Source organism: Squalius cephalus (genome assembly GCF_949319135.1).
Source record: "Squalius cephalus genome assembly, chromosome: 14".
In the NCBI taxonomy this organism is placed as follows: Eukaryota; Metazoa; Chordata; class Actinopteri; order Cypriniformes; family Leuciscidae; genus Squalius; species Squalius cephalus.
The window spans coordinates 9,904,214-9,920,035 of record NC_137135.1 but is presented as its reverse complement, the minus strand read 5'-3'; the positions used below and the strand labels follow the sequence as shown (position 1 = coordinate 9,920,035).

General features: G+C 36.9%; 2 protein-coding genes across 3 annotated transcripts in view; one reads left to right on the top strand and one right to left on the bottom strand.

Moving 5' to 3' along the window:
• Positions 1 to 15,822, bottom strand: part of il1rapl2 (interleukin 1 receptor accessory protein-like 2) — a 579,732-nt gene that overhangs the window by 280,456 nt on the left and 283,454 nt on the right. The gene's annotated exons all lie outside the window — the stretch shown is intronic.
• LOC307170863 (uncharacterized protein) lies at positions 5,017 to 6,294 on the top strand (the record flags this gene model as incomplete). Its single annotated transcript, XM_079892174.1, has 5 exons — positions 5,017 to 5,250; positions 5,612 to 5,665; positions 5,849 to 5,913; positions 6,018 to 6,075; positions 6,159 to 6,294. The coding sequence occupies 5 exons, from the start codon at positions 5,017 to 5,019 to the stop codon at positions 6,192 to 6,194; spliced, it is 447 nt and encodes a 148-aa protein (XP_079748300.1). The 3' UTR covers positions 6,195 to 6,294.

Here is a 15,822-nt window from a genome sequence, read left to right as displayed (position 1 = left end):
ACAAGCAACATGCAATAAATACCAAAAGCAAACTGAAATAGTCAGAAAAAAATCTGTTTACAAAGCACCAATGGCTCATGTAGACGATACAGTGATACAATGACCATGTCTCTTTTCAAAAATAGTCTTTCAGTGTATCTTTATGGAAGTATTATATTATGTATTATATAAAAATAGACAAAGAATATTGTCTCAATTAGATAGCAATACATTATTTTTTAAAAATGTTTTCAATATCATTAGCGCATTTAGAAATAAATGTAATGATCTAAATTATATGCATTTTGGTAATCACAGATTTCATTGCAAACTGAATATATTAAAATCTATTAAACTATAATGAATTTAAAAGGATTTCTTATCCTATTGTGAACAACATTAATATTACGGCCTTCATCTACAATATCATTCCAATTTATATAAATGGCTGATATTTTAGAAATAGCTGTTAGCCCCCCAAGCATCAGAAATTCATGAAATTTTGAAATTTCCTTATGGGCCGTTCACACAGAACGCGTTTTTCCATTACACTGTGCTACTTTTTTCTATTGTTTTTCAATGTAAACACGTGCTAGATGGACGTCTTTAACCGTTGAGCTCTTTTGCAGCATCTCACACAATGACACGCCATTCTAAATATGTGGCGCTCAAGTTAAAAGAAGTTAAACTTTTAAAAACATTACACTGACCTGTGTCTTGCGTTTTAAACAGTAAAAATTATGTTCTGTGTGAACTGGACCTAAGAATGTCTTGTGAAGTTTGGACATTATGTTCACAAGATAAAGGTCAATTAGTCATCATGTGCCATGACTACAGATAATTTGGCCTATGTCTCTACAACGATTAAATAAATCAAAATTCTTTTGATGACTTTTGGTCAGGGGTGTCCCGAGATGGTGGAATTTCTGGAAATCAAACAAACAGCCTATTATGGTTCCAGAGTTACAAAAACGTACATTTTCTTTTAACAGCACTACCATGGCTGATTCTCACCAAATGTAATGCACAAAGTATTCTAAACACCTTCTAAGTATCTGTTAAATTTTGTAATGGTCGGCCATTCAGATGTGATGTTATAAGCTGCTGAAGATGTTTGTTTGTTTATGTGATATTTGAAGAATATGTCAGCATTTGCCCAGGCTTTTTAAACTTGAAAGATCCCAGGGAGCTGCAGAGTTATGAGCATTTGAGCTGTTTATCATGATGGTCTCTGTGGCAAGTAGGGCAGGTGATTGATAATTGCGTGTGACGTGATTTATAATGAGCGTCACCTGTGCGCCACACCAGCTTCGTATCTCTCATGGAGGAGCTACGGAAGCATAAAAGAAGGAGTGACCACAGTGACAGAGAACCAGGCCTGGACTTTATGTTATGTTTCATTCTGTGTGTGTTTATTTGATATTAAAATGTTTAAACATTTGCTGGTTGCCGCGTCCTCCTTCCCTTATCAACAAACTTCATTACAGTCTCCAGGTGATGAAAAAGAAGAAGCTTAAAGGAGGGGTAAGCAATATTTCAAAAACGCACAAAAGTGTGTCGTGGTAGGTGGGCATTAAAGCATTTTGGAAAGTAATCTGCTCTCAACTTCACAGAAAGTGTGCTTTAAAAAGCATATAGCTTGACATTTTCATTATATATATTTTTTTCAGGATGATATTAGCTCTGTTCCAAAACTCTGCCCATTCCTGCCCATATAATCAACATTTTAAAGCATTATAGGTAGCATAACTGTTCCAGAAATTAGGCAGAAAAATAATGTTGCTTTCTAAGATGCCTTCTTTTGCGAAATTCTAAAGCAGCATCACATACTGTCACCAATGGCTGCAAGGAACACACGATGAAGATGAAGTATAACGTCTTTAATAATCCTCTCAGAAAATAGGCTATTACAAAACAAGACACACAAACAAAACCAACTGCTATGTGGAAATGTGACCGGAAAATGGGTGATACAAACACAGCAACTTAAATAGCAAGGCAAACGAGGGTAATTAATGATACACAGCTGAACCAAAGAACTCATAATGACGGTAACCAAGGATACAAATGAGTGGCGCGAAACTAAGACAAAGAAGAACATGTGACTGAGAAAAACAAACTAAAAGTCCATGAAAAAGAAACTAACTGAAATTAAATTAAGCTGATGGGCTTGAATGACACCGCTGGCTCTGGAGACCAAGGCGAGGGTGCTGCGACGAGCACTCGAGGTGGAGCCAGAGTGTCCAAGGACTGAGGCAGAGCCTGTGTGATGGAGGGCGGAGGGAAGGAGGAACCTGCTGTAGCTGTAGGGGTGGAGAGACGGAGTGCAGCGGAAGGGGGAGCCGGTGGGACGAGGGACCCCGGTGAAGCTGCAAGGTCGAGGGTCTCTGGTTGAGCCATCTGAATGTCTCAACAGAAATCGAGACTCATCAGACCAGGCAACATTTTTCCAGTCTTCAACTGTCCAATTTTGGTGAGCTCGTGCAAATTGTAGCCTCTTTTTCCTATTTGTAGTGGAGATGAGTGGTACCCGGTGGGGTCTTCTGCTGTTGTAGCCCATCCGCCTCAAGGTTGTGCGTGTTGTGGCTTCACAAATGCTTTGCTGCATACCTCGGTTGTAACGAGTGGTTATTTCAGTCAAAGTTGCTCTTCTATCAGCTTGAATCAGTCGGCCCATTCTCCTCTGACCTCTAGCATCAACAAGGCATTTTCGCCCACAGGACTGCCGCATACTGGATGTTTTTCCCTTTTCACACCATTCTTTGTAAACCCTAGAAATGGTTGTGCGTGAAAATCCCAGTAACTGAGCAGATTGTGAAATACTCAGACCGGCCCGTCTGGCACCAACAACCATGCCACGCTCAAAATTGCTTAAATCACCTTTCTTTCCCATTCTGACATTCAGTTTGGAGTTCAGGAGATTGTCTTGACCAGGACCTAGGGCTGGGCGATATGGACCAAAAGTCATATCCCGATATATTTACACTGAATATCGATATACGATATATATCCCGATATTTTCTCCGCAAAGTGAGAGCAAATGTTCAGTCGAAGTCAAAGCCAAATATGACGTCACAAGTAGTTTTATTGAAACCGGCTATTTCAGTGAACAGTTGCAAAATCAAATGAATAAATAATAAACAGGTTTCTTCACCTTAAGGCTGCACGATTATGACAAAAATCATAATTGCCGATTATTCCCTTGGAATTGTAATTGCGATTTATTAATTATGATTATCAAAGTTTACATTGAATATATATAAACAAATTTTGTGTAAACATGTTATGTTATAATTTGCCTATATATATATACAGTATAAATATATATAGGCAAATTATAACACGTTTACACAAAATTTGTTAACACACACACAAGTACTTTTCCCCTTTACTTAACATAAATTGTAAGAATATGACTAATAGTAAAGACTAGTACTAATAAATAAACCTTAGGCCTATGCTAAAGCTATTAAATAGCAGTCCCAAACTAGTTATTGTTAATACAATGTTGGTATGAGCCACTACAGTCATTTATAAATATAAAAAATAACACAAAGTGAAAATAAAGTGGCATTTTGGGGTTAATATGGAAACGACAGTTACCATTGTGAATACACAATACTAACAAGAACTGTTAATGAAACATGGAAACTGCTCCTGGTGAATAGAATGAAAATCATACCTGCATTACTTTTATTTCGTGTAATTTACAACGTAATGGCGTTGCATGCTCGTAGTTTCTTTTGCACTTTATATACAGTGAGGTGATACAGCGCGCGCCGCTGCATTTGCGCCTGCAATTGAAGAGTGCGCTACGAGTACAGGATAACGGCTGACAGGACAAGAAAGTCCGCTTTTCTGAGGTGAAAAACTTTATTTCAGCGTACACTTATGTTACTGCCTAGTAGTTCCTATTGTGCTGGGTTTTCTGAAGTAGTCATGATTCGCCTCTCATAACATAACATTCTCTAAACACGCACGCAGAGTGGAAAAGGAGGGGCGGGGGCACGGGGAGCAAGGATCACAGCGCAAATTTTAACTATATCGATATATGCGATATGGTCTAATTCCATATCGCATTTCAAAAATATATCGATATATTTTTTATATCGATATATCGCCCAGCCCTACCAGGACCACACCCCTAAATGCATTGAAGCAACTGCCATGTGATTGGTTGATTAGATAATTGCATTAATGAGAAATTGAACAGGTGTTCCTAATAATCCTTTAGGTGAGTGTATATATATATATATATATATATATATATATATATATATATATATATATATATATATATATATATATATATATATATATATATATATATATATATATATATATATATATATATATATATATATATGTGTGACTGTATATATACAGCTGTTCTCAATGCTCGAGTTCATGTGTAGAGCCCCTGGTGATACTTTGAGCAAAGTTTCATGTTGTGTCGAACCTTCTTAGTGTTTTAAAAATAGCGATTTTTTTATGCTATCATAAAAGTGTCCCATTCACTCCCATTCACAAGGCATTTAACCTAAAACGAAAATACAGTTGAACTTAAAAGTGAACAAAAAGTGAACTTAAAAGTAAACGAAAGTTTGCCTCGAGAAGATTAACAAAAATACCCTAGGTTGCATTTTGGCGAGAGTTACCCTTTAAGATTAGTGACCTAAGGCTATGTGTGCCTTGGCTACCTTGCCGAGTGGCTTACCACTACACTGTAAGACTTTTCTATAATTTCTACAGTTATTTACTAGTATTATACTGCTATTTCTCTTTACAGTAAATAACTGTGATTCCCATTGCATCATGGGAATTTTATGTGACGTCTAACACCACATACAGAGACTTACTGTATTTTTTTAATTTGCTGGTTACTACTGTATTTGACGTAACAGCCTCTCTGGCTGGCACCATTCCATCGTGTTTTTTATTTCCTAATTTTTGCCTTACACCGCGTGTCTACAACGCTATAATAGCCAGAAGCTGTCTATATTGGACACATTGAAGCGACCGGACCATTAATACAAAATGCAAACCTGTTTGTCCCTTGTCAGAAATAGTGCGAGCGCTTGGACTCGGAGAACCGTACGTCAGAAATATAACGGCGCATCACTATACACTGTCTGGGATTTGTCGTGTCTTGCCGGAGCATCCAGTGTAATATCACTGGGGTCTGACTGTCTTTTGTTGGACCGTGCCGTTCGTGTCTGGCCTGGGGAAGAGACGGAATTCACTTCACCAAGAGAGAGACCAGCAAGCAAGGTAAAAAAAACAAAAAAACATTCTGTGTGTGTTGACAGGATTGTGCTCAGTTTAACCTATGTTATAACGTTAGCCTACTCGTCAACATGGCGGTAACGAACTTTACCTCGGTAAACTGCGCTAACGTTTCATTTTACAGACTTTGTTAGATTATTGAATTGTCGAGTTTTAAATATGCCAACGAGCAACGCTTAGTTTACATTAACAATAAATTAACTAATGTGAAATTCTGTTTTGGTTGTAGATAATGTTGGACTACTGATGGATCATTAGTTTGCAAACTATAACATATTATAGTTTTTTTGTTGTTGTTTTTTTAATGGAATTTAATATTTACTTCCATTTTTGTATGTGTTTAAAGGCAACTGCAAAAAAGCGCCAATTCGCGCCAGTGACTTCTAGCAAGATTCCGGAGGTAGGCCATTTGTGATATATTTTGAGATAAGTTTGCTGAAATGATTAGCAATATGTGAAAAGTGCTTTGAAGCCACTGGTGCAGACTAGGTAGCTTACAATATCTTATAAAATATCTAATTGGCTAACTTTATATCAAATAAGTGAGCTTTGCATCATGTCTAACTTTATATTTATTACACAGCAAATGAACCAATCAGAAGATGGACCATTTTCTGTGTTCAGTCTAACCAGATTAAATGTATCCAGGTAAGCACTGCAGTAAAACTTTCACTAATTCATTCATACCAAATCTAGCATTCTAAACTACTTAGGTTTATATTTTTGCATTATTTTGATATTTTATTAGGCAGAAGACTCTCTACCATTGCAGTCCCACCTGAACAGGAAGGTCCTAATATCAGCGCACAGGTGGGTTAACTACTGTAGGAAGGAGAACAATCATCACACAGTGATTTCTTGCATGTGTCTTACTGTGTATTTGTCTCAAACAGGTACCCCTTCACTGCAAACAAGCTGAAATGGGCTAAAATCATCGATTTCAGTCTTTCTCTCTATGGATCTCAGCATTTTTGGACAGAATTTAGGATTTGTAAGTATTAAAATTTAATCTGGCATAATTTAATTTAGTTATTTTGTATGCTATTTATTGACAAAAGCTGTTAACAAATATATATTCTTAAGTTTTTGTGAAAATAATAATAAAAATGTTAAAAAAAGGAGGTTTAAAATAATTTGACACTAATATTTTCTCTCTCTCTCTCTCTTAAGATGAATTAGTGCAAGTTACACCGCTGCATAATGCATCTAGTAGAGTAGTGATTTCGAACGTCCCGCCGTTCATCTCTGATGACGTATTGGAGCGTGAATTAGTGCGGTTTGGCAAGATTGCGAGTCCTTTCAGAGCGATTTCTCTGGGGTGTAAGAACCCGTCATTGAAGCATGTTATGTCTTTTAGGAGACAGGTTTACATGTTTTTAGAATCACCAGATCGCACACTTAACGTTTCTTTTCGTATAAAACATGAAGGGGGAGCATATATGATTTATGCAACTACCGGAAGTTTGCGTTGTTTTGAATGCGGCGATGTTGGCCATAAACGGCAGATGTGTCCGCATAAAGATCGTGGACAGGAAAACATCGGCCCAGTGATAGAGACTGATGCTCAGGCTTCATCCATACAGACGGGTCAGGAGGAGATTTCAGGCCTCGCAGAGGTAAGGCAGTCAGAGGTGAACGTGGTTTTAAATGTAGCGGCGAATATCTCAGAGATACCAGTGGTAGCGGCAACAAGTTCATGTACTGATGATGATGTGGTTAAGAGTAAAGAACACTTAGTTGTTGAACAGGACAATAAATGTGACGAGAATGTGTCGCCAAGTACTAGTTCTGCTCAATTTGTGTGTGATGCAGAGAAGAGTCGAACAGATCCAGTGACAGTAGCAGAGGATGATTTGTCAGATGAGTCTGCTTCTGTGTTGGATATGGACTCCTGCTCACAGTATGGGTTTGAAGAGAGCTCTCAAGATTCCCAGAAGGAGCTCTCTTTATATACTTTAGAGGAAATTGATCAGTTTCTGGATAATACTTTTGGAAAGCAGGTTGATGTTAAAGAATTCTTTCCTGATGTAGAGAAATTTGTTAAGTCAGTTACGTTTCTTCAGAAGACTGTGGGGGTTGATCTCCTGAGTGAAAAGAAGAGGTTTCGTCTAAAGAAACACTTAACCACTGTTAGAAAGTCTCGAAAAATTGAGAAAAAGAGAACGTCAAAAGTACTGTTCTAATTGTTTTTTTTTAAGCTTCACATGGTGTCTTTTTCTATATCTCTGCTCTTTTCTGCCTGTTTGCTCTTTCTTCCAGTATTTTTAATGGAAGTATTGAGGGTTGGCTCACTTAATAGTAATGGTGGAAGGGATGAATGTAAGCGTGCTCTTGTTTCTGAAACAATAGAGCAAAAACAATTAAATGTTATTTTCCTTCAAGAAACGCATAGCGATATTGCTAATGAATTTGAGTGGGGATTATGGTGGAAAGGGCAATATATACTTAGCCATAAAACAAATGTGAGTGCTGGGTTGGCAATCTTATTCTCTCCAGATCTAAGAGTTAATGTTTTAAAAAAAGAAGAACCTGTAAATGAACGACACATCTTTTTCAGTATATTAAGAAATGCTTTAATGTTATGTGCTGATGGAAATATAATTATGGAAGGTGATTGGAATTGTACTGAAAATTTTACTATTGATCGCACAAGTGAAGAACCTCATCTTCAGTCTTCATCTCAATTATCAAAAATTATTCGAGAAATAGATCTTCTAGATATGTGGCGGATTAAACATCCACAAGTGAGACAATATACTTGGATTAAAATGACAGATAACAGAGTCAGTGCTGCTCGATTGGATAGGATCTATATGTCCAATCATCTTAGTAGTCGGAGTATTGATTGTTGTATTATTCCAGTAGGGTACACAGATCATCATTTGGTTTCTCTTACTGTAAATATGTCTAAGTGTACAAAGAAGTCGTCTTATTGGCATTTTAACACTAAATTGCTTCAGGATCTTGAAATGAAAAATGAAATGAAAGTTTTGAAATGAAAGTTGGTTTAATTTCTTTAGATCAAGAGAAAGCCTTTGATCGGGTTGATCATGGTTATCTTTTTAATGTTTTGAAAGCTTTTGGTATTGGTGATTCTTTATTAAACATGGTCAAATTGCTGTATTCTGGTGCTGCTTGCATTGTTAAAGTGGGAGGTGGGTTAAGCCAGCCAATCCCAGTTTCAAGGGGTATCAGACAAGGTTGTCCTTTATCAGGGCAACTATATAGCATTGCTATTGAGCCTCTTCTTTTTAATTTACGTAAAACTTTGTCTGGTTTTATTGCTCCTGGTTTATCTCAGAGTTCAAGTATTACTGTAAGTGCTTATGCTGATGATGTGACTGTGTTTGTTAATCATGAAAAAGACATTAAGGCCCTGGTTAATGCACTCAATGTGTATGAAAAGGCTTCATCGGCGAAAGTGAACTGGGACAAAAGTGAGGCTTTTTGGGCAGGGCAGTTTTCTGTTGAAAATCTTCCACAGTTGCCAGGAGATCGTACATGGAAAAGAGAGGGGTTAAAGATTTTAGGTGTTTATTTTGGGAAAAGTGAGTCTCAAAAGTTAAATTGGGAGGGTTTAGAGGAAAGAGTGTGTACACGATTGTCTCGCTGGAAATGGTTGCTACCCCAGTTGTCCTACAGTGGAAGAGTTTTAGTCGCTAATAATTTAGTGGCTTCTACTCTTTGGCATAAACTGTGTGTACTGCAGCCACCTACAGGATTAATTCAAAATATTCAAAGGAGTTTGGTGACCTTTTTCTGGTCAGGACAACACTGGATTCGAGGAGCGGCTTTGTATCTTCCACTACAAGAAGGCGGGCAGGGCTTGGTGGATATTAAGTCCAGGATAATGACTTTTCGGCTGCAGACAGCCCACAGACTCTTATTTAATAAAAACTCTGCCTGGATGGACACCGCAACAGCTCTTTTGAGGAGGGCAGGTGGAATGGGTTTTGACAAACATTTGTTTTTAATGAATTTGCAAGAGAAAGAAATGGTGGATCTCACCCCCTTTTATAGATCTGTGCTGGAGGCCTGGAAGGTCTTTACCGTATCAAGATCACCTAATACACCTGCTGGTCATTGGTTGTTTGAGGAACCATTGTTTTTTTACTCCTTTTTATCTTCAAGACTGTTGTCATCTGAGAATGTGCGAGCACGACTGTTAGCGGCTGGGTGCAACAAGCTGGGACATATTCTGAGAAGTGATCTGCAAGACTTGAGCCAAAGAAGTGGTGTGAAATCAATCCGGTTTTTACAACAGTGCATTGCAGAGATTTTCAAGGACTTGAGCACAGATTATCAGTTTTTTTTAAAAGACCCAGACGCCCTAAATGAATGGGTTGATATGGTCATCTTTTTCCATTAATTAATGTAAGCGCGGCTGTGGAAGGCTGGGTAGAAGATGAAAGCCGTTTACTGACTCTGAAAACACCAGTTCTGGAAGGTTTTGATTCTGCTGGAAAGAAATCTCTCTATTTGATATGTGTTAAAGTTTCCAACATGCAATTTTTGAATGGAGTTTCTTCAACAAGATGGACACAGTTCTTTGGATCTGACTCTTCCCCTAAAGGCTGCTGGCGTACCCTGTACAAATGTTCGATCGACAAGCGGACAGGTGACCTCCAGTGGAGGATTGTACATGGGGCAATAACTACAAACAGGCATGTGGTACACCTCAATCCTAGTGTTGGGGTGGGTTGCCCGTTTTGTTCTGAGACGGAGTCAATTTTTCATCTTTTTGTGCAGTGTTCACGATTGGCTAATCTTTTTGATTTTTTAAGCAATTGTTTTTTGTCCCTGGGTGAAGTTTTTTCTTTTCAATTGTTCATTTTTGGGCCAAAGTATTCATTTAAAAAGAAAAATGTGACGGTTTTAATTAATTTTTTATCTGGTACTGCAAAATTGGCTATTTGGAAGACAAGAAAAAACAGACTGTTGGGGCAAAGGTCAATAAGCGTTGTGCCTATGTTTTTAGGTTTGGTAGCTTCTCGAATTAGGGTGGAGTATGCATACTACAAGTTGGTGGAATCTCTACCAAAGTTTAGAGAATTATGGGGAATAAATGAAGTATTATGTACATTGTATGATAATGAATTGGTTTTGAGGTTTTAAAAAAAAAGGGGGGGGGGGGGGAGTAATTATTCATTTATTTAAAAAAAACTGTGTTTTTGTCAATCTTTTGTAATAATAGCGAGTCAATTGTAATAATAAAGGTGAACTTAATCCTCTCTCTCTCTCTCGCTCTCTCTCGCTCTCTCTCGCTCTCTCTCGCTCTCTCTCGCTCTCTCTCGCTCTCTCTCTCTCTCTCTCTCTGTGTGTGTTTTATATAGTTTTGGAACCAGGATCTCCTCTGAAGGACAGAGTACATTTGTGTTTGTGGACACGCATACAGACCAGGGGTCCGTTCTTCGTACGTCGCTAACTCACTTAGCTGGATTTGATTGTTGGCGATTTGGCATGATCTTGGATTGTTTGGTTCTTCAACGCTCATCCTGGACTTGCTGTCATAGCAACATGTGCGCAAACTTAAACCTGCTCGGGAGCAGGCTTATTTCATGTTAACAGGATTAGATCCCGGCTTCATAAACGGAGCTGATAGTGATACGGGAAGTCCAGCGCAGCGCGATAGTGCACTTTCTTTCTGAGATATTTTTTTTTTCTCGTGATTCGTGAGATTGTCGTTTTTTCGTTTTTTTATGTTTAAAAAACAGTTTTAGGGTTTTTTTTTTTTTTTTTTTTTTTGGCATTTCCAAGCCACTTAAGACCCAATGTTGTAAAGCAGTTTTTTTTTTGTTTTTTTTTTAGGCTATCATAATTTTTTATGAAGATCATACAATCATGACCATGCTGATTACAGTATATGTCACTCAGGCTTCACTAATGTGATTGGTACCATAGACTATAGGCTACCATAGACTGCCATCAAGGCTATGAAGGGGATTATGTGAACAGAAAGGGGATTCACAATGTAAATGTGCAGCCCAGTTACTATTGTGATTCTTAATATTCCAGATTAGTAATATTATATCAAATAAAAAAAAAGGCAGTTGACTAAAATCTTCCATATCACAAATGTGAAAGCAAAATGGCCAGGATCTGTGCATGACTTAAGCATTTTCAGAGATTCACATTTATGCCTTATTTGAAAGTGGTAAGAAAAGTTCCACAATTAAATATCAAGCTCACTGTATTACATACACTTATGCTGATCCTAACAGAACTGCATTTTTTCATAGGTGATTATGACATGTTCCTGCAGACAGGTGTTTTATGACCCCATTCCCTGACCCAAACCAGTTACAGTGCAGCTCTAGCCAGGACAAGGGCACACAATGAAATGAACTTTGGCTAACTAAAGGGAAGATTTCAGTGTCTGAAAAGTCTGAGGGTTGCACATCTGACAGGGCCTGTGACATTGTTGCATGTGCCATATTACACAACACTGCCAAAAAAAAAAAAAAAAAAAACACTTTTCATTAAATGTTTAATAAAAGACAAATATGCTTAGTTCCTTGAGTTTTATTTCAATTGTTCTTTGTAAAGAAAAGCCAGTGGTCAAGTGCCTGCAACAAGAGATATTAGACACATGCCTCATGCAACAAATAAAAAGGAAAAGTTGGCTATATACTGCCCACCTGTTGGCCTATGTCTCCTCTGTCTGTGCAGACTCTTCTGTAGGCCTTTCTGTAGATGTGGAATCCTACAACTTATATTGCAGCCATAAAGCATACAAGTATAAATGAAGTAAAGTTATTTATGCACTTGCAGGTAGGCTAGTTCCTCCATATGACAGTTATCTGAGAGGGTTTATTCACTGTCCAGTGCAATGGAAACAAATGGACATTACAAAGTCTTATATACTTTCCTTTGGAAAGTTAGAAAATGTCCACTTACTGCACATATTTCAGCCACCACTTTCTTGGGAACAGATACAAGTGTTGGTGCATTGTGTAAAAGTGCACACAAGAGGAAAACACAGTGTCATTATTACAATGAACTACACTGGGGAAAAATGTGATCAATAACTTATGGCAAAATATTTTTACATTAACATAAGTTTATCAGTTTTCACTTTCACAAGTCAAAGCAATTCATCATTACTCAAGATTTAACAGTTGAAATGACTATACGGCCTTAATTTAACGCAGCAAAAATTATTTTACAGTGTAGGCTACTAAGATCTTTTCTATTTTTTTCTCAGCCTTTTTCTTGGTTGCTTTTATAAACCGACAACCATTTATTTAACAGTGCCTTTTATAAAAGAGACTATAATATAACTAAAAATGACCATTATGTAGAATATTTTTGTACTTCACTTTTATTTGTTCCCATGTTCTAGTATGGTGACTGACATGTATACAATGCACAAAGTAATTATGCAATTATTAAAATACAAAAATATAGGCTAATAAGTGATAAAAACATCTAACATGGCCACTTACGGATTTAAATTGTCTGCTACTTTTTGCCAGCCCTCTCTCCTGGCTTTTGCAGACTTTGAGGTGTTCCCTGGCATTTTAATTAAACATTAAATTCCGAATAAACTTCGAATTTTAGTTCTTGCTCTGCTGAGGAGAAAAACTGAGCGCGCTCTTTGGCCACGCTGAGCAGCCAATAGCAGCGTTGCTGATCAATGTTTCTACTATCGATACATATCCCCTTTTAACCAGCGCATGAACGCGCAATTATCTCAGATAACTCAATCCAGCGATACTAATCATATCCGGCAAGTGTGTTCGAAGAACCGAGTTAGCCAGATCATGATTCGCACGATGATATCATCTTGGATGTGTCATTTGATCTCGGATGTAATAAGCAACGTACGAAGAACGGGCCCCAGGGAACATTCTGATGTTGTCAATCAAGTTCAATCAAGTTTATTGGACAGCACATAATGTGTTAATTTAACACGTTTACACATATTTGTGCTAACCCATTAACACAATGAATGAGTTAAAATTAACACAAAAAACTATATCCCTAAACTCTATATATATGAAATGTTTTAAATAAAAATAAAAAATATTTTGTGATAACTTTGTCTAATTGGTTTGTATGTCAGTAGTACTTATGTAGGATAAAAATAAAATTAATCATATATCAAAATTATGAAATCTAATTTATGTTTAGTACAAATAAAAAAAAAATATTACAGTAATGTACTGATTAGCTTCGTTTTTACAGTAATGCACTGTATTACACAATTACAGTACCATACTGTAAAACTGAAATACGGTTTGGTACTGTAAATCTTAATTACAGTAACTTAAGTTACTGTAAAAAACCCTTGAAAAGTCTAACAGTGTAGTGACCTAAGGCTATGTGCGCCTTGGCTACCTTGCCGACCGGCTTAGCACTAGTGACTTAAGGCTATGTGCAAGCTCATAGAGATAGGAACCCAGCAAGTATCATCAATTAAGTCATTTGATAATGATTACATAACCCTATACTCTTATTTGATAAATGAAAAGCCATTAGGAGCGATAGTGAATGACAGCATGCTCTGACTCTCCATAAACATGTTAAGAATAGCTAATGAAACATTACCCTTGAAATAAAAGTTTTTTTTTTCTTTCACAGCTAACATATAATATAACATACCTGTATAATATCCCATTGAATGTGAATGCTTATTTTACTTTAACCTGTTAAGCTGCAACCCCACTTTTGAAAAATCCCCAGAAATGACATACCCAAACTGAAACAGATACAGTTCATGAACCCTTGGTACTAAAAGCACAAGTATGATCTCGTTTGAAAGCTGACACCTGGCAGTTTATTGTAAATGTAGAATTAATTATTGTCGTAATGACAAAAATTGTTATAAATAGCTTCAAAGTTTTGTAAAGTTATTAGAAATTATTTTTTATGAAACATCCTCATGAAAATAAAATTGAAGTTGGCACTGGAGCAATCTAGAAATGCACTACAGCTAAAGCCACATGTCTAAACATTTTATGTTTAAAATCTGAAGATAATAAGTCCAAAACTCTGTATTTAGTTAAATGTTTTTCAAGACCATGTCATGTGACTTTATTTTGATTTGACGCTAAAATGCTACTGATGTTTATTGTCATCTTCTAACCATCTATCCAGTATATTGCCTCTATTGTTTTGTGGTGCAAACGAGCCCCATTCAGTCTCAGTCTCCCCCTGCACACATTCACACCTCTCCAGCCTGGTTATGGCTCTAAATATGCATTTCTTTTGTCTGCATTATAGCTACTAACGACTGGCTATTCACAGGCTATTCATAGGGTTTCAGTCCCTAATTTCTTTTCTCAAAGTTCACCTCACATTTTAAACTGTATCAAATGCATTTCTTGAATAAAGAAACAATTCAGTAAGCATTCAAAAAATCATAAAAGTATAACTGCTAGACGTGGCAGGTGCACCTAGGGCTAGCTAGCATGTTAGCCTAGCACACCATCAATACACGACAATTTATGAGATTAAAACCATGTTTGTGCTCCAAACTTACTTTATAACGCAAGACGAGTGTTTTAAATAATCTTCTGTGATCTAATTTGGCTTCAGATAAAAAAATCAGACAGAAAATATACTATTGGATAGTGTTCTGCACATTGATAGTCTATATAGATTAGCATTACATTATAAATATAATCTATTATTATGAAAATACCTGGCATGGCTTGAAAAACACAGGTAACTCAAATATCATTGCAAACATGTTTATTGTCTTCAAAACGTCTGTATCTGCATGTTACAGCGCGATCTCTTGTTAGCTTTGTGTGTATCAGTGACGTCCTGGAATGTCACATGATCATGGCTCTTCTTAATGTTCCATATATGGACTATTATTGTGCATATAGCGCCCTCAGGCTAGTGGTATGAATTGAAAACACATTCGTTCAAGCCCAATTAATCTGCAAAACACACTTGGTTCAGTTCTCATGCGTACTTCTCTCAGATAGCACTGAGAAACATTCTCTCAGAGTCTTGCATATTCTGTGACCACGCAGCACAGCTACGTCACATGAGCGTAACCATGATAGAGACGATAGTCCAAAATCTCTACCGGTTGACAAATTTCGGTTAATCATGTCTACTGGTATATTGCCCACCCCTAAGTGAGATAACAAAGTACATTTGATAATTAACTCTTTGCCACTAACGATCACACCGGTGTGATTATAACGTTCAGTGCATCACGTGATCAACTGCTAAATTCAAATCTGCGTTCGACCTTTGGTTGTCTCTGAACTAGAAACGGACGTGCTCAGTGCTCGTCAAATACCATATAACCATTTATATGTTTCATATTTCAACCATATAATGTTAATTTTAAGTTTCTGACATTTAAATACAGCCAAAAACGTTTATAGTTTGTAAAATGTACTGATGTCTATGGAAGCAGCAACAATCCTTTCCACTGATTACATTGCTTAGATAACTATAAAGTTTTTTTTTTTAAATACTTTGTTTATTGAGATACAACAACTTATGCCAGTATAATACAACAATATCGTACATTAAAAAGTTGGATCTCTTTTACATAATAATAATAAAAAATAAATAAATAAATAAATAAAA